The 19,132-nt window shown below is 38.5% G+C and overlaps 1 protein-coding gene across 1 annotated transcript in view; it reads left to right on the top strand.

Moving 5' to 3' along the window:
- Positions 1 to 15,048, top strand: part of lingo3a (leucine rich repeat and Ig domain containing 3a) — a 33,908-nt gene extending 18,860 nt beyond the window's left edge. Inside the window, exon 2 of the mRNA XM_067398694.1 lies at positions 11,556 to 15,048. Within this exon, the coding sequence (XP_067254795.1) occupies positions 11,600 to 13,417 (1,818 nt within the window). The 5' untranslated portion in view covers positions 11,556 to 11,599 and the 3' untranslated portion in view covers positions 13,418 to 15,048. The remainder of the gene's footprint in view (positions 1 to 11,555) is intronic.
- The last annotated feature ends 4,084 nt before the right edge of the window (positions 15,049 to 19,132 follow it).

Raw genomic sequence — 19,132 nt, 5'->3', positions numbered from 1 at the left:
GCTTGGCAGTGGCAAGGCAGTTTGAAGTGATTCGTTTTGACAGGGTTAGAATGCCAGGCAGTGAAGGGTGTCTTCCTATCCATTCAAGCCAAAGAGACGACCGCAGGACAGCATCCAACCTCCGCAATGTGACCTAGCTAGGCCATGGCCTTTTCCGACACTGCCCAAAGACATTTCTCATGCAATACCAGGCTTCACGCTTCTTCAGCTCTCTCATCGTTCTAATTAAAAGCTTATGCAACTTCAGTGTTATATTCGCCATAATGGAATGCGTTGTAATTTTATCGCGCTGTGTTTATGTGTAATTGGCCCCAAGAGTCAATTGCGGCAATGAATTGGCGGTTAAGATAAGTATCTCGAGAGAGTCATGGTGGAAGGCATCATAATTAGATGCGTCCTTTGTTGCATGAGTATGGTTTTTTAATTTGTTCTTGGCATTTTTTCCCCCTTGACTCTTAAAATGTAGGCCTAATATGCATATACGATAATTAATCTCTGGGTATTTTGGTAAGGGTGTCTCTTTTTTCATTTTGTAATATTTTAATCAATATAAAAGTTTATAGTTCAGATATAAACACTGATACAGTAGCAATCAAAATAACTTTGTTGGTTGTATCGATTACATTGTGATGCCAGTAGGTGGCGACTGTTAAAAAATGTATTTGTCATTGAATCATTCATTTAAGAGATTCATTCGAAAATCTAGTAATGAAACAAGTGAAGTATTTATGAGTGATATGTATTAGAACTGTTTTTATTTTTATTTTAATTATCAATATTATAATGAATTGTTCTAATATTTAACACTTGCAGTGTGGATGAATAAAAAATCACATCCGATGACAGAAAAAGAAAAGAAATATAAAACCAAAAAAGTTTCAATTATTATTAAGCAGTGATATTATGACACACCTAACTAGTTACTTTGGAGTATGTTTCCATATTCCGTATAGTTTTACATAATTTTACTACATACACGCAAGTGGATGGTGTTTCATTGAGTCATGGTAACAAACGCTTGCAATTTATGACACCTCACTCGTGTGTAATCACAATCTTTATACCACTTCTGTAATCCTCTTAATTTATTTCCTCAGCTCTGAGGATCCCTAACACGTCCAGTGACTGGCGGCACTCCTGTCAGTGCCGTGTCTCAATTTGGATGGGCTTACGGAGAGGATGTTAATTTACGGGTACTGCTGGCTGTGCCCAAATGCCAGGGGTGCCATACATGGCTGACCTACTTTACTATTGCCCTGTCCGCATGCATGCTGACTGCAGTGCTGCTAGGACTTGTACTACCCAGTGGAACTCATTAGCCGCCGCATAACTACAAGGAGAACTGATCTAGTGAAATACCGAAGAAGAGGAAGGTCATTTATTTATGGTGGAAAATATTGTGAGGTGTGCATTTTTACATTTTAAAGATGATACCATAGGCAAAAATGTATTTATTTGCTGGAGAGAATAAATTTGGAGATTCAGGATTTGGGCTGCCTGGGACGTGTTGTTCTGCGTTCAGTTTGATGAGTCATGCCATAATGGAGTATGACATTCACCATCATTGTAATCTGAGCTACTTCAGTGAACACACTCCAGTGACTTGTGAATGCTGAAAAACAAAAAACAAGATGTTGATAATGAATAACTTACATTTTAGATTAAATATTTCCAGTTACTATTTTCACTCTGCAAATGAAAATAGCTCCAAACTAATCAATCGTTGCGCATCTCCAAGGCACAGAAGTGATGTTTCATTCTTGAATTAAATGAATGCTAATGTGTTTTTGAACAAATCCACTAAGTGACTCAATTTCTCAATATTAAAGACAGCAATTTGTTTACTTCCTAAATAAACCTGTGTTTTGAATAAATTATTTCTAGTAAATAATTAATAGACTCATTACTCGATCACCCTCATGTCACTGCACACTCACAAGACCTTTGTTCATCTTCAGAACACAAATTAAGATCTTTTTGATGAAATCTGAGAGGTATATGAAGCAATGTAATCAACACTTTCAAGGTCCAGAAAGGTTACTACCCTAGACATCATTAAAACTGTTGACGTGACTGCAGTGGTTCAACCTTAATTTTAATGAGACGAAAATACTTTTTATGCACAAAAACAAAACAAAAAAATAACGACTTTATTCAACAATCTCTTCCCTTCCCTGTCATTATCCTTACACAGGTGACACAGTAAGCACAGTGAAGGCTTCCGTGTTTACCTCAGAATGCCGGCTCAGCATTGGCCAAAGCTGCACGCATGAGCAGCACGACGCATGCGTGTGATGCCGATGCAGGAGCCGGACAATAATGAACTGCCGTTCTGACGTAGTACCCGGAAGCGCTGGACATAAACAACGTATGAGAATGACACAGAAGAGATGATATTGTTGAATAAAGTTGTTATTTTTGTTATGTTTTTGCGCACATAAACTGTTCTTTTCGCTTCACAAAATTAAGGTTGAACCACTGCAGTCACGTCAACAGTTTTAATGATGTCTTTAGTACCTTTCTGACCCTTGAAAGTGTTGATTATATTGCTGTCTATGGACGAGTCATATACCTCTCGGATTTCATCAAAACTGTCTTAATCTGTGTTCCGAAGATGAACGAAGGTCTTACGGGTGTGGAACGACATTAGGGTGGAACGACATTTTTGTAAGCCACTATAGCCAGAAATGTTTTCTTTACGGAAATTTATGTTATTTTTAGGTTTGCAAAAATATAAGCTAAAAATAACCATTACTGAACATTCTGTATAGGTTCTCTTTAGGTTATTCCAAAACAAACCTCCCTGTAATGTTCTGTGAAGGATATTTTATGGTTATAAAAAAAACCTTTAGAGAATGTTCTGTATAGATTCTCTTTAGGTTATTATAAAAAAAGGTAGGAAGGTTAGATCAGAATGTTCTTATTTGGTTCCCAAAAGAATATACAAATGGGAACCATCAGGGCCGGCGATTGCTATAGGCGAACTAGGCGGTTGCCTAGGGCGACAAATATGTTGGGGGCGCGGGCGCCCTCTAGGATCGCCGTTACGTTACGTTAGGCAAGCGCGCAGTTGATGAAGAAAATGAAGCGGTCTAATAAACCCTCCAGTGCACAGGGACGAAAACGGAGAAAGATAAAAGGAAAACCCAGTATTAGAGGTAAATCTTCTCATCTCAGCCATTAAGGTGTTAAATGAAATAAATTTGCTTAGTATTGTGCATCATCACCTTGAACTAGCGGTTAAACGGATTGTTGTTGATCCGTGATCCGTTCGGATCAAGCCCCACGGTTCGGGACGAATGTGATTCACGGATCATCAAGTTTCACCGCAATAGAGTGAACAGGTTATAATTTGAACGTGTTTTGTTTTGCTATTTCACACATTAAATAGATATAAAACCATTCCAGCGCTAGAAGAGGAAAAAGAGGATTTAATTCGGTATCGCACGCAGGTCTGTTATCGGTACGCGCAGACGCGCATACAAGGCTCGCGCGCACAGAGAGCTAGAAAGAGAGAGAGAGGCACGTTCCAGATAGCTCTTAAACCCTAAATTAATTTCTCTTTCGCGTCCTCAATGCACTTGGATGGTCACATATACGCATTATGTCAGTCAAAATAATAAAGTATTCTCGAAAACACATTCAGTTATGTCTTAATTGAACGAGGTGAGAATTCGGAATTGGATGTGTATCTATCGGATGTGCGTGCATGGAGTCTTACTCTTAAAGTGACAGCAACCTAAAAATACCTGCGGTTGTCTGTCATGTCAAACAACAAAACACAGCTTTAATAAAGATTAATCTATATTACATTACATTTACACAGTGAACAGTTTCATTTTATATTTAATTATTAAATGTACACGAAAATTAATACTACAGTTAGAACTCATATTTTATTTGTAACTTTATGTTGCATTTATCTATGCTTGTAGTTGGTGTATAGAATTTGTCCTTTGGGGGGAGGGGGGCTAGGGCAATCTCGCCTAGGGCAACCAAAGGGCTAGAGCCGGCCCTGGGAACCATATAGAAAGATTAAGGAAATGTTCTGTTTGCTGGCAGTTGTTGCAATCTTTTTGGGTTTCAGTGAATGATTCAGTGACTTATTAATAATAAACAATCTTGTTTCTTTCCTGAATTAATTTGTTTTTGAACAAATCAGTTGTAAAGTCATTGACTCACTCACTTGGTATCATCTGGATTAGCAATGTAATTTGCAGAAAGAATTGCTAAATTCCCACCTGCTAATCCCAGTGCTGTTGGAGTACATATCAGTAATATTTGCTCACCTCACGGCTAATCAAATTCAACTTAATGTTGAATTAAAAAAATGCTATATCATGCCTATGCAAACAGTGTGAATGGTCTAACATTTTAATATGAGCGGCAAAATAAATATGCTTGCAGTTTGTGATAAAGGTCCATTTGATCATTGTTTAGTGAAGGCAAATGGCCCTTTAATGACAAAATCATTAGATTGCATCTCAAAGTTGCACTTTAATACTGGTGTATGTACTGGTGTATACTGGTGTAAATGAGTCAGACGTTGCCTGAAGGCTGTGAGTCAGACATAACTGTACGTATGGCAAGACTTGCGTCATTGGTTTCTCACTATTTTTTTCTCTTCAGCTACATTCATGTGACTTTTTGGCCAAGAGCCATTGTTTTCAATGTCATTATCAACATCCTGTGGAGAAACTGTGCTCTCCATATGTCGATGGAAATTGGCTGTAAGTAGCATTTGTTCATCTGGTAATGAAACCAAATGGCAATTTTTTTATTCTTAATCGAGAACTGATATTCTATACTGAGATATTCTCTCAAGGTCTAGAACTTTTGGCCTTCATTACATATTTATGCAAACATTTTCAATGAGTCTATAATATATATAAATTCATGATTAGCCTGGCACATGAACTAACCACTACAGGCTATGTCAATGCAAAGTAGTTTTGATTAGTTGAAAACAACACCATGAAGATGATGTCAGCAATGGTTGTCTGTTAACGTTCTTCACTTTTGATTGCCACGTTTAGTCAGTACCAGCACTGTTTTTGACCTAATTGTCTAGATTCTACATCATAGCTGGAGCCAAGGATCAGGTCACCTAACCCGACTTCAATGAGCCAAGATAAAATCAGCATTACTGTAAGCACCTTGCCAAGCAGCTGTCAAATACAGCATCAATCAATTTATTCACAGGATTGTAATCCAATAAAAGAGCGAATGTTCAAGTCTGTATATCACTATTCTTGTTGGAGATGGTCCATCAGGGAGCCGTGGTCAGTGTCTTTGTGCTGGTAGGTCATGTTCATGGACCATGATAACCTGAATAATTCATCCCATTAGGAAACTGAGCAATGCCAATCTATGGTAGCATAGAGAGCCTTTCTGTTCTCACCTGTATTAAATATGCATGTTAAACAAGTCATGTTCCCAGCCTGCGGTGAACCATTGTCTTTCTTCCCTGAAACACAATTGATACTCTATCCTCCCAAGAGTTGTGTGTGATTGTTCTGCGCCGCTTCTACAATAGCATGTCATCTCTCATTAGCTTTTAGCTGATTAGCATGACTGCTCATGAACCAGATCAGGTGAAGTTTCATGAATGCTTTTAACCTTCTTTTGTTGATAGGTGATATGATTTTTTTCGGTTAACGTCGTGCAGAGACTGCAAGTAGGGCAGCACGTGTGGGTAGCCGAATTGTGATCAAGCTTCAGGTTTGTTCTTGTTTGTATAAGAAATGTTACTATTAAATTACTATTGTAATGTTCCTATTCTAAAGAAGAAATATTACTGCTGTAATATGTGACCCTGGACCACCAAACAAGTCACATGGGTATATTTGTAGCAAAAGCCAACAATACATTTTATGGGTCAAAATGATCGATTTTTCTTTTATGCCAAAAATCATTAGGATATTAAGTAAAGATCATGTTCCATGAAGATATTTTGTAAATTTCCTAATGTAAATATATCGAAAATGTATTTTTGTGAGTGGATATGCATTGCTAAAGACTCTTTTAAATGAGATTTTCTCAATATTTAGATTTTTTTGCACCCTCAGATTCCAGATTTTCAAATAGTTGTATCTTGGGGAAACCTTGTTTATTCAGCTTTCATATGATATGTTAGTTTCGAAATATAACTGGTTTTGTGGTCCAGGGTCACATATGTCACTGTAAAATAAAGAGTATTTAAGAAAAAATTATTTTATTTTGCAATTCAACTAAAAACTGCCATACTAATATTTATGCCTGTCTTTATTTATTACTTTTCAAACATTAAAACTGAAACATTTATTCATTTAAATAACAGCCTTTTGCGATTTGATAATCAAGCCATATTGTGATTTCATTCATTTTTATTTACAACTAAACTACGCATAGGTTTAAGGCCCGTCCAAGAATGATAACTATAACAATAACTATAACGATAACTATTAACGAACGATAATGGTCTGTTCACGCACTGCAGTTTTAAAGTGTATACAACATGTTTTTGCTGTTCTTGTTGCATTTACACGGCTTTACCCAGCAGATGTCCTCAGCATGCTATGTTTCGAAACTAGCGCTGGATGGCTTAACTTACTTGACGTCATTTTATTTTACACTGTTTGCTAGCCTGGCATAATGATCTCATTGTTAATACTTCTCACCATTTATTCCGATTGTTTTCCATATATCCATTTTCATTAAAGTATCAGTGAAAAGGAGTATTGACTTGTCAAACAGTGGAGGCTTTTTCTGGACCTCGGCGATTAACTTCTCCGCAACCGCAATGTCATCTGCCATTTTAAATGCGCGAGCCCTTAAATTAGAATGGATTCTGATTGGCTGTCAGAGTTTTATCGTTTAACAGCTGGAAAAAAAAACGTTCTGAAAGTGATCCCAACGATATCGTTATCGTTATATCTGTGGTGTGGACATGCTATTCTTTTATATTCAGAACGATTTTTAGAACTATCTTTATTGTTATTTTTATAGTTATTGTTCTTGGTGTGAATGGGCCTTTAGAGTGTAAATTTGGTTTAAACATGCTTTCCAAACATCAGCTTCATATAATGAGGTGCGTTTCTTGGGTGGGACTGATTTGTTTTCAGCACCGAGGTCGGGAACGTTGGGTTCTGTTGAAATATGACCTATTAAAGGTGATAAAGAGGATATTTTCGTCGACTGAGAAACCAAAGACTGTTACTGAGTTTTTGAAATGAGCGCATGGGTAAGAACAGCCCCCCTCCTTCACAGCTCATTTAGAGGGAACGCCTCCCAAAAGTCGTGCACGAGTATTGGAATATGAGTGTTTACCACCGGCATTCACTGTGTTGTGTTAGTGGATTCATTTTGTCGGACTCACCGCAGGTAACTCATAATCTGCAGTTGTTACTCCGGTCTCCTGACAAAAACATTGCATGCGGCGCCTGTGGAGTGTGGAAAGTTACTGGAGCGCGCAGCCGCGCTCGTCTCTCACAAGGAACGTCACGGCAGTGATTGACAAGCCAGAGGGCCAATCCGCGCACGTCTCTCACAGGGAACGTCATGGCAGTGATTGACAAGCCGGAGGGCCAATCGTTTACGTGATGATCGCGTAAACGATTGGCTGATGTTTTTAAGGCCCTACCTCGTGCAGAGATGATGTATATTAATATTATTCCTTTCAGTGCACCTAATAAATAGTCTTTTATCAGTTAGTAAAGACAGTTTCAAGTAATATTGCAAAAATTTATAAAACAAAACATCTTCTTTAGCACCTTTAAAGTCTAAAGTCTAAGATTCGATTACTTTCCAGTCCTTATCTTTATAATTTACTTATCCTCATGCTGTTCCATACTTGTATGACTATTTCTTCTGTGGAACATAAAAGATAAAACATATTTTGAATAATGTTTTTGTCAAAAACAGTGGAAGTCAACAACATTTGGACCCCATTGACTGTTCAGAATATCTTCTTCTGTGTTCCAGTTGTTCAGGTTTGGAATGACATTAGTCATTTTGCGGTTAAAATTCTTGAAGCTGTAAACATTTGCTCTTCACACAGCCAGCATGATGTCAGCGTTTCTCAGTCGCTGCTCCTTGTTTGTCATCTCCTTGAACTCCCAAACGTCTGCTGAATCCGCGAACATCCCTGGTCTCAGTTGGCTTCTGTTCTCCAGCAGCACGCTAATGCCCTTGTCAGCTTTTGTTTGGCCAAGGGTACTGTTGCCTCTCTGAAGTACGACTTCCCCTTGAGATGGCACCTCCAGGGAGTCCACATTCACCCTGAGCATCCGTCATTTGCCCCTTCCTCATCCTCGCTCTGCTTCATCCTGTCTGACTGTCTCCTCACGGGCTACTGTAAGGTTTTCCCCCGAGCTGTAAATGATAGATGGGCTTGCGGAGCAGCAAGAGACAGAATGAGGAGGATATGTACGGTTATGTAAAGAGATGTGTGGGCAGCATTTGAAATCGATGTGAGTTGAAGAGTGCCATCAGCAGCACTAAACTAGTGCAGATCCAGTGGTGATATATGGGAAAGTTGACGCCTCCACACACTTCCCTTCAGCTTACGGCCCCTCCATGAGTTCTCGCACCTGCCCTAGAGTTTTTTTTTCTTCTTCCAGTGTGTTCATTATTCCTTTTTATGTGCTTTCTCTCTAATTAAGGTACTAGGTTGCCTTAATTGCTCCCGGTCTGTATCATCTGTTTAATTGTGTTTTTTTCCATCCCAGATAGACTTTTCTCTCTGATGTTTGTGCGATTTCAGTCTGTGTTTATGCTGCTATTTTTTCATTCTCATCATTATAACCTGGTCTTGTTTATATCTGAATTCGACAGAAACATCAAGCACCACCACCTAGTTACACATTTTCCCCTCTCAAACAAGTACTCGTTCAAAAAATGTAGAATGTTTTTTATTTCCTTTTCACTTCATCTTCCTCTAAATAGTGTGGCTCCACAGGATGCATTAATTTTGGGTTTCTTATAGTTGCAATAAAAGTACCCAAAAAGTACACTTATCTTAAAGTAGGCTACCTTAAGTAGATTTAAAATGGTGACACTTAATGGGATAGTTCACCCAAAAATTAAAATTCTGTCATAATTTACTCCGCCTCAAGTTGTTCCAAACCTGTATAAATTTCCTTGTTCTGCTGAACACAAAGAAAATTATTTGGAAGAATGTTTGTAACCAAGCAGATCTCGCCCCCCCATTGACTACCATAGTAGGAAAAATACTATGGCAGTCAATGGCAGGAGAGATCCGCTTGGTTGGCAAGGCAACATTTTAAATGTTCATTTAAGTTTGTTTTTCAGCTTTATTTGAATATATGAAAAATATTTTTAGTAGTTTTATTTTTTTTAGTTAACAATAACACTGGGATTTAATTTAAAGAAATATAACATACTTCTCAACCAAAGCACTCCTTTACTGTAAATGACAAAACATATTTGTGGTTGTCAAATGTGAACAGAACATGATTAATGTGATTAACTACACACTAAAAACCACCTTCAAACAAATTTATTTGATACATTTTAATGCAATTTAGAGATTTGTAAGTGTGATTAAAATGCACTGTAAAAAGTAAAATGTAAGTGCACTTTACAGCTGTTATAGGAAAAAAAAAAACTAACAGCTGTTATAGGAAAAAAAACACTAATTGCTTGATTTGCCCTTCATGTATCGACTAACAGATGTTAGGTAATTCTCAGGTGACATTCTACCTTGCTGAGGTGAACAACAGAGCAAAGAGATAGCCGTGTCTCTCATTTACTCCTGACAACTTTCGGGTCAAGGCCAGATCCATTTAAATTCCATTTCAGATGAACCTAAAATTGGAACTAAAATCTATTTCAAAATCATTACAGATTCATTTTTACTCACTCTCATGACTTCAGTGGAAGATATTTAAAAAATTTTGTTTTTGTTTTTTTGTCCACATAATGAAAGTCTAATGGGGTCCAATGCTGGTTTTGGGCTCTATTAATGTTGATTGTATGGACAAGAATCTTTTTTTGTGTTCTTTAGAAGAAAATATAAATCATACCGGTTTGGAATGACATGAGGGTGAATAAATGTTGACAATGTACATTTTGGTGTAAAAGATCCTTTTTAGGGAGCAATATTTTTTTTAAATGTATCTCTAACTATGCAATGATATTGTTAGGGTACCTCTATTCCAGCGATCTGGAGTTATTGCACATCAGCGTGGCACATAAATTCATATGGGAGCACTTTCCTGAAGACAATTAAATTTAATAAGCTGTTGAAATATGCTTTGTTGACATCTCATGAGGGGGAGAGATGTTGGGGGTGGAAAGAAAAGTGTCAGGGTATTAATCATTGACTATAATATTAGTATTAATGATTTTCTGACATCATGACCTATGACACCTGAGTCATAGTCGGGTGCAGTTTTCTATTCACCTCACTCACGTCACTGCTGATTGTTTGAAGCAGTTGTCTACTGATTGGACAGCTTCTTAGTGTCAACTGATATGGGTTTGAACCAGGGGTTGGTCATGTGTTTGAGTTACCAGAGATGATGGGGGAGGGAGAAGAAGATTTGTACTGGGGTACATCATGAAATGTCGCTGTCAAATGTTCAATAACCTGGTGCTCAGAGAGGGGACTAATAAACTTCTGAACCCAAGGTGAGTCTCATTATGTTAAGCTTTAGCACTAGTGTGGGCCTAAATGTTCTAAATTTAAATGAAAATGCACTGACTGGGATGTCTTCGATTGCACATTTATAAAGATCAAGTTAACATTAAAATATTTATCCTTTTTTAATCTTTTTATTGAAATGCTAACTAACAGAAATTGGGGATAATCATAGTGACTCTGAAGCCATGCCTAGCTAAAAGCTTGGTACAGTACATTTATTTCTTGACTTATAAAGATAAAAAAAGAAGTCATGATGTTAAAGAGGGGATTAAGCCATCTGGGATTTCTGAAAGTTCATGTGTAAAGTGCTCATGAAATACTAAAGCTTTTTTTCTTTTTTTTTTACCATAATGATTTTCACTGAAAATGTGTTGCAAGTTTCTGTTTCATATTGCATTTAAACTTAACCACTTGATGTTTCAGTTTAAACTGTAACATAATATTACAGTATAAAGGCCTGTTCTCGGCAAGACAAATCTATAAAAATGGAGCAACATCATCATCCAACTTGTTGTTATATGTGAACACAATGTTAGATGGGGTGAATTCACTCCCTAACAGTAGATGGTGCTTATAGAAAAGCAGAAATACCCCAGTTACCCCTGTATACAAAGTAAGCCTTATTCATTTAATTAAGAGTTTAAATTCATTAAAATGGCAGTTTTACTGCTTATAAAGACACTAACTTGACTGCAAAATTGTTTATCTGTACTGGTCTGAAAATGTGTTGCATCTAGCACCAATTCGGCCTATGTTTACGGACAATTTTAAAAATAGTTATACATGCTCAAACATAAATGTTGGTGAGTAATGGATTGGCTTATTTTATAGTGCATTAGAAGTGATTACAGCTAAGACTTGCAAAAGTCATGATTAATCAGTACCTGTTTTTTTGTGTTCTTGTCTCTAGGTGTGAGGTGCAGTGATTCAGCCCCTGTAAGGTAGGGAAGGGGCATGGCGGGTTGTCCATGCCTGAGCTTACCGGGGCTGCTTGTGCTCCTAATCGCTGCATCCATAACACATGGTCAGAGCTGCCCACAGCGCTGTGACTGTATCTCGTATCAGAGAGCTGTGATGTGCCAGAACAAGCGCCTGGGATCTATTCCTGCAGGCATCCCGGCTGACACACGGCTGCTGGATCTGAGCTGCAACAGTTTGCGCTGGGTGGAATACAATGAACTGTCGACTCTCTCGAGACTTGAGGAGCTAGACTTGAGTGAGAATCTCATCAGTGTATTGGAGCCTAATGCCTTCTCCAGCTTGCTTAATCTTAGAGTGTTGCGTCTGCGAGCCAACCAGCTTAAACTCGTGCCCATGGGTGCCTTTTCTCGTCTCAGCAACCTCACCACCCTGGACCTAAGTGGGAATAAACTGGTCATCTTATTAGACTTCACCTTCCAGGATTTGAGGAACCTCCGCAACTTGGAAGTTGGTGATAATGACCTGGTGTACATTTCAAACAAGGCTTTCCTGGGATTGGTGGGACTCCAGGAGCTAACCATCGAGAGGTGCAATCTGACTTCTATAACTGGACAGTCTCTTTCCTACCTTCGAGGCTTGGTGACTCTTCGATTACGCTACCTCAGTATTGCTTCATTGGAAGAGCAGAACTTTCGCAAACTAGGTGGACTGCGGGGACTTGAGATTGACCATTGGCCCTTCCTTGAGTATATTTCTCCGCACAGCTTCCAAGGCCTCAACCTTTCTTGGCTCTCGATTACCAACACCAACATTTCCACCGTGCCTACGGGTGCTCTTCGCAACCTAATTCACTTGGCTAGCCTCAATTTGTCTTACAACCCCATCACGGTTCTCGAGTCCTGGGCCTTGCGGGACCTTGTCCGCTTGAAAGAACTGCACCTGGTTGGTACCAACCTGATATCAGTGCAGCCCTATGGTCTTGGAGGCCTGCAACAGATACGATTGCTCAACTTGTCAAACAATGGGTTGGTGACTTTGGAGGAGGGATCCTTCCACTCGGTCAATACGTTAGAGACATTGCGTGTAGATGGCAACCCTTTGTCCTGTGACTGCCGCCTACTGTGGATCCTGCAGCGCCGTAAGACCCTCAACTTCAACGGAAAGTCACCCGTTTGCGCCACACCCTTGGAAGTGCGAGGAAAAGCACTTAGTACCTTTTCGGACTCTGCGCTCTTTGACCATTTCACCTGTCAGAGGCCCAAAATTCGTAACCGCAAGCTGCAACAACTGACGGCACGTGAAGGCCAGGTAGTGTCGTTTATATGTAGAGCGGAAGGAGACCCAACTCCGGTCATCTTTTGGATTTCACCTCAACGCCGACGTATCACCACCAAGAGTACTGGTAGAGTCATTGTCCTGCCTGAAGGTACGTTGGAGATCCGTTATGCCCAAGTAACAGACAGCGGCACTTACATCTGCATAGCAAGCAATGCTGGTGGCAACGATACCTACTTTGCCACCCTCACAGTCAGTGGATTGCCACTGGATGGTGCTTTGGCAGCGAATCGCACCTACTACGTGGGTGATCTTAATGACACTAACCTAAACGACACGCGTGTCTTCCTGAAGTTCACATTGGACCTCAAGACCATCCTGGTGTCCACAGCAATGGGTTGTATTATGTTTTTGGGTGTCGTGCTTTTCTGTTTCATTCTCTTGTTTGTGTGGAGCCGAGGACGAGGACAACACAAGAACAATTTCTCAGTAGAGTATTCATTCAGAAAGGTAGATGGACCTGCTGCCAGCGGGGGTCAAGGAGGAGCACGAAAGTTTAACATGAAGATGATATAAAATGGGGTAAAAAGGGGTAAAGCACACAATATTGTTATTTTGAACTGAAATATATTTCAAATACCAGTCCTGCATATAGCTATAGGACCAGATTTTAAGACACAGAGTAGTTCCTGAGAGGTACTTTCCGTCAGCAGTTATTTATAATTTAACCTTACTTTTGGTGTCTTGGGACATTTTACACAATTACATCTGCAGGGCTGGCTGGCATTAGGTACCCATTTAAACTTTCTCATGTGAGAAGGCCAAGCTTGTAGTGATACATAATGACTATTAAAAAAATATTACCATGTAATTTCCTATGGAATAAAAAAAATTTAAAGTATACTGTTAATATTTTGGAGGTCATTGTGGGATTTAGTCATTTTTAATTTAGTTATAGTTATAATTATTAAATGGGTGCTTTCTGCTTGCCAAGAAATTGCCAATTCCCTCAAAAGTTAATAAAGGTACATTATTGCATTTTGCCTAAGCAATTTAAATTAAGTGCCCAATGGTTTGTAGGCATGGGCATACATTTCACACTGCCAATTAAACAAGGATTTGTTGTTGGATTAGCTTCAAATCTGAACCTGTTAACCACTGGGTTGCTAGAAGACTGTTTAAAGAATTAAAACTTTAATTATATCTTACTTAAAAAGTTGATTTTATTTGCTCTGGATAATGAGGCCTGATAATGAGTGCTCCTATATTACACTGCCACCTACTTCTGAGTCATGCCCGCATAAAGTAAACGCACACACACACATACAAAGGTACTGTAGTAACAACATCAAAAGCACATTGTCTTTATAAAGCATTACATATTTATCAGCTAAACACCAATAGCCCCAGTATTTACACTGGGTTGAAGACATTTTGTATCTTATTGTATATATGGCTGTTTTGTGTGTACATTTTGGTGCCCTGTTTTAATTAATGTTAAATTAATGTGAAATACTTTTATTCAATATAACATGTTCTTAAATTAATCACAGATTATGTGTGAAAACTCTTAAAGGGTTACTTACTACTTAAAAAAAAAAAAAAAAAAAAAATTCTGAGCATTTTATTACTGGTGACCTTATGTGTTTATGCCTCTTCTATGTAAAGTGTGTAAAAGGGAATGTCTCCTCATGAATTGTTTCATGTTCATTTGCATGAGTATACATGTACAAAGCAGGAAACCGAATACAAAGATAGCTTTCTGTGCACAAGTCACTGATCCTTTGATTCGTTATGGAGTTTTTTTGCTTATATTGTCTGTTTATAAATGAGGCGTTGGACACTAAATTTTCCCTGCTCAAGTGCTGCCGCTTAAAATGAAACAGGAAGGCACTTTACAAAGCTGTTCTGCTGCCCCCTAATGTTAAAATATGACATATATGTTTAAAGAACACAGGGTATCAGGCTCAACCTTACTGCCTTCTATTGGTCAATCTCTATTTAACACAAAGTTTAAATTAATAGATTATCAGCTCTGTTTGAGCAGATCAGATGCTCCCTTGATGTCTTATTTTAAGCAGCATTGTATGTACATTGCAAACTGCCATAATTTGTCATCAACTACTGTAAATCAAACGATAATTAAACAATGCTTTTTGATATTTTTGTAAAAAACAAAAGTCATTTTACAGTTTTATTTAATGAAAAAAAAGGGGATCCACAACATTTTTATGTTCTAGATAGTTTTATTCTTAAATATGTTAAGAATATTGTTCTTATATTGTACTAATGACAAATATGCTGTTTATAAAAGCATGTATCTAAGTACCTGTGTTGGAATTACTACTTTTTCTGATTCTTTGTCTATATAATAAGCAAGGTTATAAATGAATTTTTTTTTTTTTCCTAATTTTTGTAGTCTAATGAAAATATCTCAAAAGACAGAGCTTCTTTAAAGGTTCTCAACTTTTTTTTTTTTTTTTTTTTTAATTTTCTCAGATGTGAAGAGGAAGTTCAAAATAAACTTTTCACAGCAATTTTTGATAAAACTGACATGCTAAACTAATGTTTGATGCTTTCATTTTTAATACCAGCACAATAAATCAGATGGGAATAGCTGTGCAACTGGGCAGAATTGTCTTCAACCAACTTACAAACCACCAGCCCTGAGTCTCTAAAAAGTGTGACTATTTTTGCCTAAAAAGTTTCAATAAGGACAGCCTTGTCAGCATACTTCAATTCAGTCCTACAAACTTGGAATAAAATGACATGACAAGTGAGCAATTGTTGGCCATAAGCATCTGGTATAGTCAGTAATGTCAGTTATTTTCTTATGACATTTTTCTACTGTACCATCTGCTTTCTAAAACAAAACCACACAAAACAAAGTTGCTTACTGCAGGACTCAAAAAGCACAGACATGAAGGCAAATAATGATTATATATATATAAACAAAACAATTATATAAAAGTATACAATATATAATTCAAAACAAGTAAAATTTTATGTTCCTGGAGCCCCCCGAATACTACAAAATGTGCATGTCTTCTTAAACACACCTGACTCAGGGTTCGTTTACATGATTTAAATGATGTACCAAAAAAATATTTATATATTTATTTATTTATTTATTTTGTCTATGACAAAAAGATACATGTTCATCTAAAGCTTGCCACATGAGTCCTGAATAGTGAAACCAAAGCTTATCGATCGTCCCCAGCTGGCTGGATGCAGTATAGGTCATAAAACCCGCCCTCTCCATGTATTCTACTGGGACGTTAGACAAAAATGTAATAGAGTGCCCCAGGGATGACGCGTTTTTGTAGGCAAAACCCAGAAGCGAGTTAGCATTTTAGGACTTCCGGTTCCAGCGCAGCAAAGTCTATGGGTTTTTTTAATGGGTTTTTGCTAAATCGCCTGAAATAAGGTCTGTGGTTAACAAAGCCTCTAAATACTTTCACGTTTTGATCTATGACATAAAACACACCAGCTATAACCCACTTGTGATTTTTTTTATTTTTTACTGTGTCTTCAAATCGGCGGTTGCTAACAAACTGCTAAAAGGGACTACTTCCTTTGGCGGGGACTTCAGACATCATCATTAAAAACGGGACATTTGGACAGCATTTCTCATGAAAAAATGGATAAGTATTCATACACAGCGCAGATCATAATCAGCGAGCATGTTTTTAAATAATGTTGTTTTTTAAATACAGTTTGAGGACGCTTGGTCGTGACGACGTTGATCCGCGACCATGGTGTGCTGTAGTCCGTTTATATCCTACTGTTAGCCTTTTATATCTGACGACTTTATTTAGGCTTCAAAATCTATAAATGTTGTGTTAACTTGTAAAGATTATCTTGATAGACAAAATGTGTAAGTGTCATAACCCTTTGTTAAACACAGAGCTTATTTTCTGCGATTTTCCAAAAGTCTATGGGAAAAATGCATAGGCGGTCAACCGAGGGAACCCGTGCGCCGCTAACTTCCGGGTTGGCCTACAAAAACGCGTCATCCCTGGGGCACTCTATTACACTTCAAATATTTTTTTTTTCCAAAAACTGTTTCTGTCGTTTTAGGCAGTTTTTATCATGCTGGTGTTAGTTCAAGTGTTCGTTCTTTTAAAAAGTTTGGTTTTAGTTAGTTATTTGATGCTATAAAAACGGGGGTTTTACGTCATGATTGACAGCTGAGATTGACAGCTTCTCTGAATGAAGTAGTCACTGAGGCGCCAACTAACTTTTTTCTGGATCTTCACAAGGTGACTGGAGCTTTAGCTTTAATTTCTACATTTCCATAACTGTTTATTTCATACCGACATAATGAGTTGTTCTGAGTTTGGGCGGGACAGATATCGCGGCTCCACTTCACTACTGCGCAGACTCGAGACTCAAGATGTCAGTGCCATATAGAGTGCCCCAGGGATGACGCGTTTTTGTAGGCCAACCCATAAGTTAGGGGCGCACGGGTTCCCTCGACTGAAAGCCTATTCATTTTCCTCATAGACTTTTGGAAAATCGCAGAAAATAAGCTCTGTGTTTAACAAAGGGTTATGAAACTTACACGTTTTGTCTATCAAGATAATCTTTACAAGTTAACAACATTTATAGATTTTGAAGCCTAAATAAAGTCGTCAGATATAAAAGGCTAACAGTAGGCTATAAACGGACTACAGCACACCATGGTCGCGGAACGTCACCAACACCACCACGCTTCCTCAAACTTTATTTAGAAAACAACTTTATTTAAAAACATGCTCGCTGATTATGATCTGTGCTGTTATGAATACTTATCCACTTTTTCATGAGAAATGCTGTCCAAATGTCCTGTTTTTAATGATGACGTCTAAAGTCCCCGCCAAAGGAAGTAGTCCCTTTTAGCAATTTGTTAGCAACCGCCGATTTTAAGACACAGTAAAAGTTTAAAAAATCACAAGCGGGTTATAACTGGTGTGTTTTAGGTCATAGATCAAAACGTGAAAGTATTTGGAGGCTTTGTTAACCACAAACCTTATTTCAGGCGATTTAGCAAAAAAACATTCAAAAAACCCATAGACTTTGCGACGTTGGAACCGGAAATACTAAAATGCTAACTCGCTTCCGGGTTTTGCCTACAAAAACGCGTCATCCCTGGGGCACTCTATTGGCACACTGGCAGCTTCAGTTACTACAATGGAAGAGAATGAAGGTGCATCAGCCATCTTTTTTTACAGTCTATGGTTCATCTGGGTACATGAAAATGACTAAAAATGCTGTATTATGCATGCCAGATCAGTAGTTGGCGCTATCACTTTGTAAAGAAAGACTACGCGCCTGCGCACATACGAATTCTTTTACAGAGCATTCGCACCAAACGCACATGCCTATAGAGCTTGGCAAACTACGTCACTGCGCGTTGCATTCTGGGTAGTCGCCGCCATGTTTTAGGTCATGCCCAGGAGCGTACAATGACAATAAATACAACTCACCAGATGAAAAAACGACTGTAATTACGTTATTTTTTTTAAAGAGCTGCTTGTACTTGCTGAGAATAAATGGACTAATATTTTAATCTCTTGTGTTCATTCGATCGCTCAGTCGTGTGGCCAGGACACGATACACACACATAGAAATCATACTGACGCCTTCTATCGGACCACACACAGGACCAAAGTGATTTCTCTATTGCAGTTTTTAATAACTAGTGGCACCGATATATCTGCCAGATAAAATAATAAACAAAATATAGATTGATCTCAGCCAGCATATCATCATATCGCCCTGATTTCTTCATGTTAAAGCATTAAGGGATAACATAACAGCATGACTGTAACACAGTTCGTAAATGTGGGAAGGAGGAGGCGGGAACCGGCGAACATTCAACGTAACTTTTAATTCAAAATAAACATAGAACAAAACGAAAGTAATGCCGGCAGACCCCCGCGGACGTCTGCCAACCACACAAACATAATAAAACATAAAATAAAGTCCAGGCCTGGTCCTCTCTCGTCCTCCACGGTCGTCGCTCCTCCTTTTATGCTCCCGGAGCTCCTCCGTGAGAGACTCAAGGCCGGTACGCCTCCCAGGTGATGCTTGTTATCACTTGCGTCACCGGCCTCGCGCCGTTCCCTCACGGCTCTCGCCCGCACTGGTCGCCACAATGACCATCTGTAATGCAGCTCTGAAATGAATTATATTGTGGAGTCGCTACACCAAGTAAGTTTTACTGGACCTAAATGGAATAAATACATGATTTCTTACAGAGAGAAGCTTAACAATGAATCAAGTGCTGCTTTATGAACCCGGAGAGTG

This window comes from Chanodichthys erythropterus, chromosome 10 (assembly GCF_024489055.1).
Source record: "Chanodichthys erythropterus isolate Z2021 chromosome 10, ASM2448905v1, whole genome shotgun sequence".
Lineage (NCBI taxonomy): Eukaryota > Metazoa > Chordata > Actinopteri > Cypriniformes > Xenocyprididae > Chanodichthys > Chanodichthys erythropterus.
Note: the sequence above shows the minus strand (reverse complement) of the source record. Positions and strands in the feature narration are given on the sequence as shown.